The sequence below is a fragment of the Diadema antillarum genome, unplaced genomic scaffold, assembly GCF_040938485.1.
Source record: "Diadema antillarum isolate AM-2024a unplaced genomic scaffold, OU_Dant_1.0 seq00001648_RagTag, whole genome shotgun sequence".
Lineage (NCBI taxonomy): Eukaryota > Metazoa > Echinodermata > Echinoidea > Diadematoida > Diadematidae > Diadema > Diadema antillarum.
In genome coordinates, this window is record NW_027272349.1 from 303,185 (window position 1) to 317,460 (window position 14,276).

The 14,276-nt window shown below is 39.5% G+C and overlaps 1 protein-coding gene across 1 annotated transcript in view; it reads left to right on the forward strand.

Annotated features, from left to right (window-relative positions):
* The window catches only part of LOC139711349 (uncharacterized), a 40,284-nt gene extending 34,433 nt beyond the window's left edge, over positions 1-5,851 (forward strand). The window contains exons 24-30 of the mRNA XM_071623247.1: positions 188-208; positions 2,239-2,291; positions 2,698-2,852; positions 3,371-3,427; positions 4,026-4,130; positions 4,844-5,039; positions 5,609-5,851. Coding sequence (XP_071479348.1) covers positions 188-208; positions 2,239-2,291; positions 2,698-2,852; positions 3,371-3,427; positions 4,026-4,130; positions 4,844-5,039; positions 5,609-5,851 — 830 coding nt within the window. The remainder of the gene's footprint in view (positions 1-187; positions 209-2,238; positions 2,292-2,697; positions 2,853-3,370; positions 3,428-4,025; positions 4,131-4,843; positions 5,040-5,608) is intronic.
* Positions 5,852-14,276: the final 8,425 nt, after the last annotated feature.

Here is a 14,276-nt window from a genome sequence, read left to right on the forward strand (position 1 = left end):
ATGTAGTATAATGTTTGTAGTGAAACGTCATCACTAGCTGTAGATCAGATAGTTGATTAACAATTTGACTGTCAAATCTAGCATCCTCTGGTAAAGAAAAGGACTGGTTTGCTACATATTGATGACATTCATTTCATATTTCTTGTTACAAACTATTGAAGCCCTTTTCCCTTATTCCTTTATTCAGCTTATTTCAAGCAACTGAAAGGTGAAGTTGAAGAGTGTGAGCTGCAGTGTGTCTATGCACGTTGCTGTTTTTTGTGCACTACACAAACTTTATTCACCCCTATCCCTTCCTTGAAATATCCTTAAGTTGTAATGAAACTGGTTCTCACAGGCTTGGTACAGCTTCACTGTTTGCAAAATAAATGGGTTGAATTACTGTTACTGTGAATGATAGCACCTGCAATTTCTTCTTTTTTTTTAATTACTGTAAGTGCTGAAGAAAAATATTTGGTTTGCAGCAATGGACTGGTCAAACTGGACCCCATGGAAGACCAGCTTAACATATCTGAATATGGGCTATATATCTAGCCATCTTCTAAGATGTAATTGAACAAACACACAAACAAACAATGAGTGTAGGTGTAACGTATCATCCTTGTCACACTCCACAAAATTTCATAAGTGGGAATCTAAGCAGAATGAGATCAACTGAAGAGTTTGTTCGCAAAAACCGATAAGTCCATATTTGCCAAATGGAGATATTTGCGATTAAAGGTCAAGAAAAATAAAGAGAATAATAAGAAAATTTTTGCTTCTTTTGACCGTAACTTCAAAAATGTACCTTTATATGTAGTGACCAATATATCATTTAAAAGGTATTATTTTGTACTTTATGACAGAGACCGTACTTCAAAATCTTAAAAAATGGACTTATTGGTTTTTGCGAACAAACTCTTCAACTATTGATGCAATGTGTTATAACAATCCAGTCATTCTGAATGGCACCTTCATGTGTGGACGATTCTAAATATTCACCTAGCTGTGCTTTATGAGGATGCTAATTTACGAAATTATAACACTCTATTTGATTTCAGTTTCATTGAATGATATTTACTGCCCAATAAGCAAGGCTGTTATTTCATTTTTGTCCAAATTGCTCAGACTATTAGATGGGCCATGATATTTGTTATGAACCTACCACCTATGAATCTTAATTCTTCGAGTTGCATTTAAAGGTGCATGGTCCCGGTGTTTTGGTCAAATGCGTACGCGGGCACACGACGCAAGTTTCCTATAGAGACCTACGCTATTGACTCCTCTTTAGCGCTTACGCTTTGGCCCACTTCCCCCAGTCCGAAGAAGTCCGATTCACTGTAGTTACTGTAAACGTGGAAATTTTTGCGGTACATTAATTTTCGCGGATTTCGCACTACATTAATTTTCGCAGATTTCGCGCTACGTTCTGCTGCGCGAATTCAAAAACGCGCGAATATATCTTCGCAATTTTCCATGCACATTTTGAACGGCCTGGTGTGCTTCGTCGATGATACTGCTACGTAGTACAGACATGTTTACGCATATAGCAGTATCATCGCACGCACCGCACGCACCGAGCCCACGGCCGATTGGTGTGCTACATCCCCGCGACTACAGTACTAGTCCTACAGTACATGTATCGAGTAAAATAATTGTATATGCACTATGTAGTTGAGCGCTTGTACTGGCACTCGCGCCGCTCGCTATGTCGCTTATCGTACGCTGGCATCGCTGGATGAAAACAGCGACTGTGTATTAACTTGCTGCGGAGCGCGAATTTAAGAACCCGCGAATATGTTTTCGGGCTGCTCAGCGCGAAAAATTAATCGTGCGAAAGTATTGACGTTTACAGTAGTGGTCCAATCACAGTTCGGCTCATGATTCGGCTGAGGGGGATGACAGCTTTAGCAAACCTCTTTTGTGATGTCATAATAACAAGCACATATGCTCGCACCCTGGCATTACTACAGACTGCGCGATGCGCAGAGAAGACAATGAAGGCAACGTTACTTAGCAACACCTACTCACTTTACTCTTGATGACAGCTCAACTTCGGTAATCTTCGTATCAATGCTGACGGTGATCGGCAGTATCATCAACAGCGCCCTCTACACTACTGGGACTATGCACCTTTAAGTGAACAAGGAAATTTGAGTGATGAGTGCAGTACCTCAAGTCAACACAGTCATATTTGCTACTTCATATCCTCATATGGCTTCTGATTGATATTCACCTTCTGTATTTTTTCCACATCAGCTGAGCAAGGGAAAAAACCTGACCAGCCAACACACAGGGACAGTGTTACAAAGGTATGTTGTTAGGACCAACCTGTGACATGAGTTCTGTGTTCTATGTCACCTTGTTACTTTTACAAGAAATTGCAAATTTTGTGCACTGTTTCATGACAGCTGATGTGATGGCTCATTCACTGTTACTACTTTACAGTGTAACAAATTGTACTGTTATGATATATTGCCAAAAATCAAAGTCATCACATAATTAGGAGGTTTTGTAATATCCAGCCTTATTATAGTAAGGTTCCACTGTATACACATAGTCTCTATATTACACCATGAATGGTAAGCTCTTTTCACGTCTTCTTCTGTAGAAATGCATCCTTCATAGTTGAAGATCAGCGCATTTATATATATCAACATGGTCACCTAAGCTCAATAATAAATTCAGTGGTATCTGTTCCTAATTCTCAATGTCCAGCGTGGCTTTGATGGTCAAGCCATTCCTGTCCTGGTCAAGAAGGCATCCGGTGAGATGCAGGTCATCACTTCACCAGAGAGTGGCGTTGACTTCAACACAGGTGACCCCATGTCAAGTGACTCAGGGTCAGAGGTCAGGCAGCCCAAGGATAGAATGTAAGTTAAGACTGCCAGAACTTTTTTGGTGCCATTTATAGAACATCTTTGTCACATCTGTTTGTCATTTCATTGGTTGTTTAATACATCACTGAAAGTAAACATTAACAATGACCAAAGCAAGAGTAACTCTCAGCATCAAATAGCATTAAACAAGAATCTAACTTTTGGCTGATTTATTACCATTACAGTGCATGCCATCCCTTTAATTTCCATGCTAATGATGTACAACTGAAGTAATTATTTGGCTCTTTTTAATATAAAAAAGTTGATGACTCTGTAAAAGCAATGTTTGTCCTCTCTCTGCTAAGTACAGTGTAAGCCTGCAGCATAGATGTGATGTGATGCTAATGAACTATAAAGTGACAATGTGTTATACATTCTCATATAATGCAGAGAAACAAGTGTGTGGTAAGGAGGCTGCACTTTTATCAAGGGAGATTGTGTAACACTGACAGAGCAGTGCTTGTTTCGATATTCATCGTCATTTCTGCCCAATATTTATTGACATTTTGCAGGCCTGATGATGGCAACAGTCCTGGGAAGAAATTTGCATACGTAGCCACAGCAGCAATGTAAGTTTCGGCAAGGGAACACAATTGCACACACAGAGCTCTGCCTTGTTGTGTAATCGCACCTTCTATTCAGCTTCTTGCATTTGTGAAAAAAACTATCCCTAATGTGATGCAAATGAAAGGAGCAAGATCTAGAAAATCGTGATATGCATAACACAAAGCCTTCTTTTTTCCTTGTCATATCTTATGGTTTTTCGATGTCGTGTAGATGTAAGAAGGCCTTCTAAGTTATTTGATACTCCTCTTTAACTCTTTCTATGCCAATTGGTCAAATCTCCACAAATTGCACACACATACCTATGGACAGGGGATGAATGTGGCATTCATAGGGTTAAAGGAGACTGCCCTTCACTGGTGAATCTCTTGCTATTTATACCTGTTGCACATTCATTGGGTGATCTAGGATATCATTTTGCAGTTGTTATCACTCAGAAATTTGAATGTTCTTGTATGCTAACAATACCAATTCATTTTTATCACGACATGGTATCAGGGAATGTTGTGATTATGTAGTGCAAGAACCTGGTGTTTTAAATAATTTGCTTTTGGATGTGGCTCATCAGGTTATTCTATGATTAACGATGTTTCTTCCATACAGGCATGCCAGCAAAGCCAGTCCATACAAACAACAGAAGCCCCCAGTTCCCGGAACCCAACGCCAGCTCAACAGGTTACGCATAGGTCGGGGCAGGGCCAGAACCAGGTTAATACCATTTAATATTTTCTTTCTCTCTCTCTCTTTTTCCTTTTTTTTTTAATGCCTCTGCCATGAAGTGTCACCGGAGGCATTATTTTCTTTTAACAAGACATTTTACAGTAGTTATTTCTTTTGGGTTATGATTATGTGTTTTATTAAGCAAAAAAGAAAGCAAAACCGAACAAATTAAACTGAGTGAAAAAGTCTTGGTATCGATAAAAACATCTGTAGGTTAAGCCCATTCAGCCTAGTGTGTGAGTTGGAGTTGGAGACAAACTCTTATTTTTGATGTACCAAAAATGAATTATGGACAGAATTGAAAACTAATGGAGGCCATACATGTGTTAATTTCATGCCTATGAGCACTGGAGCTGTTAATCACAGCAAAATGATTCTTGCCAAGATGGTTATGTCAATGAAGAATTGTACTATTTCGTACATGTAGAAACAGACCAATATCTTTCATGGCACCCTTTTTATTCATCTTTAACTGTTTTTAATGTAATTCCCAATGTCTCTTCTCATTGGACTCTATCTGTGTGTTATGTTATCACATGTTATCACAAGCATGACAGCAACACCATTCTATGGCATTTTTTCCAATATCAGTCAGTTTGATTTACCGGCTCATGACAGCACCACACAAAACTTCCTGTCCAAACTCCAAAGAGTCTATTAAAAATGCCAAGCCTGAAACCTTCAATCCTCTCCCCCGACAGCTCATGGACGATAGACGGGCTACTGAAGGACAAACCCAAGAAGCCCGGGGAAGGGGTCAAGGAGGTCAAGTTGCAGGAGGAGGTCCAGCGGCTGCAGGAAGAGAAACAGAAAACGGAGGAGCGCCTCCATCAGATGGAGGAGGAGAAGAAGAAACAGATGGAGGAAGTGGAGGAGGCGGCCAAGAAGGAAGCCGAGGTCAGGATTAGCCACGGTTTTCTCATTTCCTAGGCAGATGGAAATCCTTAAAAATGTCTGCAATGTTCTGTTCTGTTTGATATCTCAACATGACACATAACATTCATTTTCAAAATGTAATTGATATGGCAGTCTTTGCTACAATGTGTTTTGCAAGCGTAGCGTTTTAGATCATTTCTTCAGAGATAGTATGTTAAGGCAGAGATATTAGGCTTGCCCTTTATGATCTGCAAGATATAGATATTTGCTGCTTGATTTCAAGAAACTTTATATTTTCAAGACAGACTAACAGAGGAGAAATACTTAGTTTGCCAAGAACAAATCCTGAAAAATAAGAATAAAAATAAATGCTGTTTCCCAAGATTGGATAATGATATACAAATAATTCTGCCAACAATGTGGATGCCGGTCAATGGCTCTCATGTCATGGCATGAGTAACTGGAAGTTTTCAAGCATTGTAATTTAAATATCAAATGCAAAGAGTGAAAGTTAGTTTGTATAGAGTATGAGGATAGGGCTACAAGGCAAGAAGGTAACCTCCCCACTGCTGCTATGTGTGTCTCCACAGAAACGGGAGCAGGAGCTGCGGACGGAGATCAACCAGCTGCGGACGGAGCTGGTCTCCCAGAGCCGCAAGATGGCCGACAACAACCAGCTGATGCTGAACCTACAGGAGCAGCTGCTGGGGCTGCAGTCAGAGCAGCTGAGGATGAGTGCGCGGGAGAAGAGGGCTACCTCCAGCATGTCACCCCGCCCAAAATCCTCTCCGGCGTCCCCACGGACACAGAGCAAGATCTGCACCCTCAGTTGATGCCTTCCCCCATCCCCCCCCCCCCTTTCTTGCTCACTATCTGGGCATAGTCTTTCACTGCCAGGCATTTATATAATATTGTTAATTTATGGACTTCATGATGTTTCTGCTAATTTAATGGCTGCATTAGTGGAAACAGTCTCCAAGAAGATTTGAGAATAAGAAAGTTTGCTGGACATAGCCATTCAATGATTTTTCTGCATTGTATTTCTCTTGTTTTAGTGTGCTTTGTTTTCTTTGTTATGTGTTGTAACATGCTATCTATTGTTAGATTCCCATGACTATTATTTAAAACTGACAAATTGGATGATACTTCCCATTAGGTGCAGGAACCATTATGTGCATTAAGAGAAGCATTATATGATGTTGTGTGTACAGATATATTGTTATTTTGTCAGTGCTTGAAATGCCTTAAAGCTGATGACATATAAATCAACTCATGATGTTATTTTTTCCCGTTTTTTAATTAATGGACCTTGAACTTTCTTTTTTTTATAACACTGCCCACCAGCAAAACTCACTTCTTTCCATTGTCTTTCCATAGTTACATTTTCAGTGCCTTATATTTAGTGGCATTTGAATGACCAATACCGTTTGCTTGAATAGCTTTATCTCTTGGAGTGGAGAGTCCAGTTTGCACCCATTGCTTTGTGGGTTTGCCTTCTCTGGTGACGACCTCTGGTGAAGAGTTGCACAGTGTAGTAGTTTGTGGACAAAGTGCTTGGTGGTGCTGCACGGGGATCAGTGGCAGTGGTATGGGCAGCCTCGTGCGAAACTTTCATGCCTGATAGTATATTGCCCCCTAAGCAGGAAGGGTTAGTATTTTCAGATGGCAGCATATGAAATGTACTACAAACATTGGATATTTCACAGTGTAAAAATTTTTCACATATTTCACTCTGTGATACCAGGGTAAAAATGAAATTTGTTTCTTTTTGTTTAACATTCTCTGTTGTCTGTGTGATAGTACTGTCACCAGGCAAGTGCCCACTGACAGAAACATTAACATTTTACCCTACTTAATCACCTTACCCAGAGCCAATAGCATGGCCTAGGTTCTCTCTCCTGAGATTGAAAAATATACCAATTTGGATTTTTTTTCCCCTTTGTTTTCTACAGTTGACAATGTTATGTGTGTGTTGATACTGCCTACACCCAATTGTTATTTTCCTCCATGTTGAGAGTCCCATCATTATCGGCTGAAGTGCTGATGATAGAAGCAGGGTCCAATTTTTTGTATTTTATTCAACTCAAAACATTTTCACCTTGCAGATTTCAGAGTATTAGGATATGATAATGAAATGGGATAACGGGTGCCTGAATATCTTTTTAGAGATCTAATCTAATAAGCACAAATTCAGTGTTACAGCAGGTGTGTGTGTGTGTCTGTCTGTCTGTCTGTGTGTTCCTTGTAAAATATGTATCACGTCTGTGGATAACATGACAGTGTGTTGAAAAAAAGTCCAAAGATTAATGTTTATAGTACTACATTTTCGTGTGTTTCCCATTCTGGAAAAAAAAAGAAAAAAAGAAAATGGTCGTCAGTATGTTCTGTTTTCTGTAATTTGTGACTGCATGACTGTTTGAGCGACTAAATACTGTCTCCCCATTGTTTTTAGCCAGTGTATCTGTTGTAAGTGTATGTAGCCGACTTTTTTTGCCAGTATCTCAATATCTGTATGCAGATTTAAAACTTCATTATTTAACTTATGACACACCATATGAAAAAGATATTTCTGGTGGTCATGTTGTCTATTCTCTCTATTCTTTGTGCAGGTTTTTGGATATGTAATACATGCACTCATGATTCAGACTGATTTTTAATTTTTTTTTTTTCTTTGCATGACAAAGCATTTCTTTTAATTTGAATGCCCGAAAATAAAAGGGTTAACATTCCATTCATTCTATGATAACCTGTGTCTTTTAATTCCAAAAACAGACATCCATATACACTTACAGTTTCACCTCATACCTCCTCTGTTGGACCTGAACCCCCCCTCCCCCCCCCCCCCCCCCCCACCCCATGTGCATAGTACCTCTTGTTAATTATCTGACATTCCTTTATATAGCACTTATCCTAGCTGGCTAGGACAGGATTCCAGTGTAAATTCCCTTGGATGAGTTGTGACATAGATAGAAATATATTTTTCCAAAGTAGTCTCATAAATATAATGTTTGTAGATCATAGTTTTGTATATATTGCAGTGGTAATGTTAATATTTTCACTTTGTATGCTTTTGTTATGCAGACTCTGAATATTTCGAAACATCATTTCCAAGTAAATAAAAGCCTAACCAAATCCGATTGTGCTTTCAATTTTATACTTCACTAAATGCTCTACATGTGGTGAAAACCCCGTATTCTCTTACTAATATGCTGATGTAATATATATACAATGTATCTTCTAACGAGTTGAATATATCATATGTCTTGAATATTATGTCAAGTACTTTGCAAATTTCGCAAGGAGCCAAGATTTGCGAAAGTAAAGTGCTCACAAAAGTTTATTTGAGGGAGAAAGATTTGCGATGACACCATGTGTATGTAGTCCTTAACCTGATCATTGTTTGGCAGAAGAGCCTAGAAAGAGGAGAAATGAAGAGGGAAGCGACATATGGGGGTTGTGAAGAGGGCAAAAAGTGAAGAGTGGGGGACAGTAATGTGCTTTTTGCCCTCTTCACAACCCCCATATGTCGCTTCCCTCTTCATTATACCCCCGCCAAACGAAGTTTGAAGGGGGTATATAGGAATCAGCGGACGGTCGGTCGGGCGGTCGGTCCGTTGCAAATCTTGCGTCGCGAACTACTTCCTCAGTTTTCAACCGATTCCCATAAAACTTGGCACAGATGTGTGCCTTGGGTTGTAGATGTGCAAGACATATTTTTTGACAGTACCCAAAAGTACGTTGCCATGGTAACGGCATATGGGCAAAAATGGGTACAAATCTTCATGGCAAAACTGCTTCATCAGTGTTCTTCAATTCTCATGGAATTCATATTGAATGTTTGTCTTAGGATATAGGTCAGCATGACACATTTCTTGACAGTGACAAAAAGTATGTTGCCATGGTAACAGCTCACATATTATGAGCCAAAATGATGGAAAATTTTGTGTTGCAAACTACTTCGTCAGTTTTTGCCCAATTTCCATTAAACTTGGTACAGATGTGTGCCTTTGGTTGTAGATGTGCAAGACGCATTTTTCGACAGTACCCGAAAGTACGTTGCCATGGTAACGGCATATTAATGGCAGAAGATCAAGGAAAGATCTTGCGGATTTAACTACTTCCTCAGTTTTTTGACCAAAGCTTATGAAATGTTGTTTTGACCAAAGCTTATGAAATGTTGTTTGGCGGGGGTATAACCAGTCACTGTAGCGACATTTCTAGTTTCTCCTCTTTCTAGGCTCTTCTGCCAAACAACGATCCGGTTAAGGACTACATACACTTGGTGTCACCGCAAATCTTTCTCCCTCATTTGCTTCACCATGCAAACCTTCAAACAACACAAAAGTTTATTTGTCTACAAAATGACATGAATGTCAGTGGCAATTCAATGGAGTTTCATGCCACGAAAAATTCTGTCAATTCCGATTTGTGAAAGTTCTGTGCTGCGAATATTTGTGGCTTTACAGCATTTTTCAGAGAGAGCATGGCCATGGATGTTGCTAAACTCATGTTGCCAGTCAACCCAGCCAAGTGATGGTTGAAGATAATGAAAAATCAATTGACTTGAAAGATACAAATTGAACACTTTGCCTCTAAATGAACCATAGGACACAACTGAGGGATACTTGTGGAAAGTTAACTCATGTCTTGTCTGTCCTTGAAATCGTATGATGAATCCACATGATGGTGATTACAAATCAATTGAAAGATTTGAAAAGATGAAAACTTAGTCTCAAAATGGAAACAGATAGAGGATGTTTGAGGGAAGTTCCCCATGACTGGTCTGTGCTTGAAATTGTGTGTCAGATCCAATCCTATAAATAGTGAACTTCATCTTCTTTTTTTTCTTTTTTTTTTTAATAGGCATCTGCCTCGTGTCAGTTTGTTAATTCAAATAGAATGTGCTGTTCACAGAATCTATCTGAATACTTGTGTATCTGCAAATGATGTCTGAAGACTTAGCAGTGAGCTGATTCTTATGTCAGAACTAACATGTATCTACTTCTATCTCTATTTTATTCTACCTCACTCTAATCAAAAAGTTTATCCAAAGTTTACTTTGATGGAAATCAATCCATGTTAGAAATGATATGCCTATCTGCCAGAAAGATAGCAGTTGTGAAATGAAGGGTAACAGGTATATGAAAATTTCTCTGAAATGGGACAGAGATCAAGAAAGTTACAACTTTGAAAGTTAATAAGCTGTTATGGCATTCCATAAAATCAGTTGAGTTGCCCTGATAATGTCACATGATTAGTGTACATGTATACCAAGAACTTCTCATTTGTTTTCTTAATCAGTGTCACAAAGTTCAAATCTGTCTCAGAGATGGGACTTGTTCTCAAAATATAAGGAGAAAGCAACGTCCCTTCATGTCTACAATAATGACACTCTTGAAGTGAATGTTAGGGTCATCAAAAGTTTTGGTCTTTTTGCGCACACAAAGAAAAAATGTTATGCAAGAACCAGCATCTTCTCATGACCCGTTATCTGGTGGTATGATTTGGACACCACTCTGGCTTCTCAAATCCGCATACATTTCCAACAGCATCATAACTGTTTACTCTTCTCTTTGTGTGATGTTGCTCAAATATTAGCAAATCTGGTGTGCTCTTTATTATTTTTAGCTCACCTGAGCCAAAGGCTCCAGTGAGCTATTGCGATCGCCCTTCGTCCGGCGTCCGGCGTGCGTCGTGCGTCGTCCGTCGTGCATAAACTTTTTACATTTTCATCTTTCATTTCATTTCATTTCAATTTATTTTCATATTTCTCACATATATCACAATAAAGTATATAAATACGAAAATTATACAAAACATAATTCAGATGAGACTTCATCAGAATGTACAGAAGTTTGATTTGGTATAAACACGAGGTCTGTATGCATGCGAATTACACTGTGGTCATAATGCGAAAAAAATATGAATCTTCTTGAAAACCCCAAGACCAATTTTCATCAAACTTGGCAGGTAGCATCCCTAGGGGGTTAGGAACTCAATTTGTTAAAATGGGCACCATGACCCACCCAGGGGGCCTCCAGGGGGGCCCAAACCCCCCAAAATTAAGGAATCTGTAAAAATCTTCTTCTCTAGAACCAGAAGTGATAGAGCTAAGTTAATACTATGAGTTAGTACATTGATGACTGTAGTTTCAAGTTTGTTCATGGCAGAATCAGGGATGCCCCCCTTCGGACCCAGGGGAGGGGGGTGGGGAGGGGTTCTAATGGGGCCTAAATTGTACATTTTCATCTTCTTCTTGAGAACCCCATGACCCATTTTCACCAAACTTGGCAGGTAGCATCCCTAGGGGGTTAGGAACTCAATTTGTTAAAATGGGCACCATGACCCACCCAGGGGGCCCCCAGGGGGGGGGGGGGCCCAAACCCCCCAAAATTAAGGAATCTGTAAAAATCTTCTTCTCTAGAACCAGAAGTGATAGAGCTAAGTTAATACTATGAGTTAGTACATTGATGACTGTAGTTTCAAGTTTGTTCATGGCAGAATCAGGGATGCCCCCCTTCGGACCCAGGGGAGGGGGGGGGTGGGGAGGGGTTCTAATGGGGCCTAAATTGTACATTTTCATCTTCTTCTTGAGAACCCCATGACCCATTTTCACCAAACTTGGCAGGTAGCATCCCTAGGGGGTTAGGAACTCAATTTGTTAAAATGGGCACCATGCCCCACCCAGGGGGCCCCCAGGGGACCCCCAGGGGGCCCAAATCCCCCCAAATCAAGGAATCTTTAAAAATCTTCTTCTCTAGAACCAGAAGTGATAGAGCTAAGTTAATACTATGAGTTAGTACATTGATGACTGTAGTTTCAAGTTTGTTCATGGCAGAATCAGGGGTGCCCCCCTTGGGACCCAGGGGAGGGGGTGAGGAGGGGTCCTAATGGGGTAAACTGTACATTTTTATCTTCTTCTTTAGAACCCCGTGACCCATTTTCACCAAACTTGGCAGGTAGCATCCCTAAGAGGTTAGGATCTCAATTTGTTAAAATGGGCACCATGCCCCACCCAGGGGGCCCCCAGGGGGGCCCAAACCCCCCAAATGGAGGAATCTTCAAAAATTTTCTCTAGAATCAGAAGTTATAGAGCTAAGATAATACTATGAGTGAGTACATTAATGACTGTAGTTTCGAGTTTGTTCATAGGAGATCCAGGGGTGCCCCTCTTGGGGGCAGGGGTGGGTGGTTGGGAAGGTCCAAATGGGGGCCTGAATTGTACATCGTCATCTTCTTCCTGAAAACCCCATGATGGATTTTCGTCAAACTTGGCAGGTAGCATCCCTAGGGGGTCAGGATCTCAATTTATCAAAATGGGCACCATGCCCCACCCAGAGGGCCCCAGGGGGCCCCAATCCCCCAAATTAAGGAATCTTAAAAAAATTTGGGCCCTTATTGTACATTTTCATCTTCTACTTGAGAATGCCTGGTCAAATTTTGGTAGAGCTGTGAATAATTTAGATTAGTGACTGCGTGAAAGGTGAACTTGCGATACTCAGGTGAGCGCTAGACCCGCGGGTCTCTTGTTCTTTTATACTATTAAACTTGATCTAAACAATGTAATTATATGTGTACATTTTTATTCATCAATGTAGCAGTCTATGTAGAATCTGTGATAATTTTTACCAGACCTTGGAAATAGATTTAAATCATTCTTAACAGTGGATGTTACCAATCGAGTCTATTCAGTTGCAATTTACATACTATTCTTTTTATCCCCCTCCTGCGTGCATGTAATCCGTGTGTAACTGTGAAGTGATTTTACATGAACTTTCTTAGATGACAGTGATGACAATCGACATGTTTTATACAAAATGGTCCATTTTCCCCAAAATGTTTGAGAGATTCTGCCATAGGTTATATTTTTTCTTCTATGTTATAGTGTTGATATGTCTATAAAGTTATTTGTATTTTCTATGTGTGCAAAGAAAAAAATCCAATCAGTGATTTTTGTCAAAGAGCATATCTGTGTTTTGTCTTTATTGAGTATTACTATATGCAATAAATGCACCTATGGAAATTGTTGATGCGTAGGCCTATATAATACACAATTCATACATGCATTTGTATTTTTATATCATATACATAAATATGTCAATATGTGTATATGATATACATATTTGTGTGTGTGTGCGTGTGTGTGTGTGTGTTTTGCACACCAAGGAAAGATACAAAAAAATGAAGTCTAATCGTCAAGCTCCCTAATTATATAACCACATGCCATGAAATACTCCCATCTTATTTTTAAACCCAACTGATAACCCCTTCCTTCACCCTTAATGTCATGCACACCACGCATGCACACTTTTTGTGCTTTTTTGTTTTGTTTTGTGTGTTTGTTTGGTTTTTTTTACACATGCATATGAACATGCACACCACGCAGACGCATACACACCCGTGTACCTGTGTTCGGAAATATATTGCCCTGTGCCTTTAAATTTATACCGCACACGTCCCGTCTACACTCCAACTGCAAACCACTACTACACCGTGTAGTTGGTGTGAATTTTGATCTACAGTATGTATATACATTTTGATTATGATAGCACATTAAAGAGCGATTCCTGGGGTTGACAAGAGAAAAATAAGTAGGGGCCCACAAAAATAACAACAGTCAACATTTTGTCACATCGTACGATTTCCCAGTTCTGCCAATGTCACCCTAATCGTCCTTTTCTTCGTTGGTATAATCTTTCCCCTCCTTTTATTCTTTCAACGCTCTGATGATTGTCATAAAATCTCTCGTAGTTCCGTTCTCTTGCCTGGTCATTTGATTCCTAGATAATCCCTCATGAACGTCTGGCAAATTTACGTCTTCAGCTTCAGTCAAATTTAAAGTTTGTATCGTTTTCTGTCATAAAAAGTTTAATATCTCTACACAATTTCAGAATGCATATGGGCAAGATTCGCTTTGCATTTTACAAAAGGAACAGCTATCACGTTCAACGTACATGTAGCTGTATCACAAAAAGTATGTTCGTATATCGCAACTTCACGTTATTGTTAATACTGAAATTTTCCTATTTTTTCTCTAAATGTAGTAGTTCTGGACCTCGCAAATATAATTATCTGCATTTTCACATTTCGTGGAAAGTCAATAACTGTAGCCTTCAATCGCGCATTATTTTGTAGAGTAGGCCTATACAATATTAAAAAAGCTGTAAGTTTGCGACAAAATGGTTGTAAAATCTTCCCACATAGTGCATTTCTAAACATTACAGTGTACATTGTTAGTCATCTCCATGTTGTAACTAA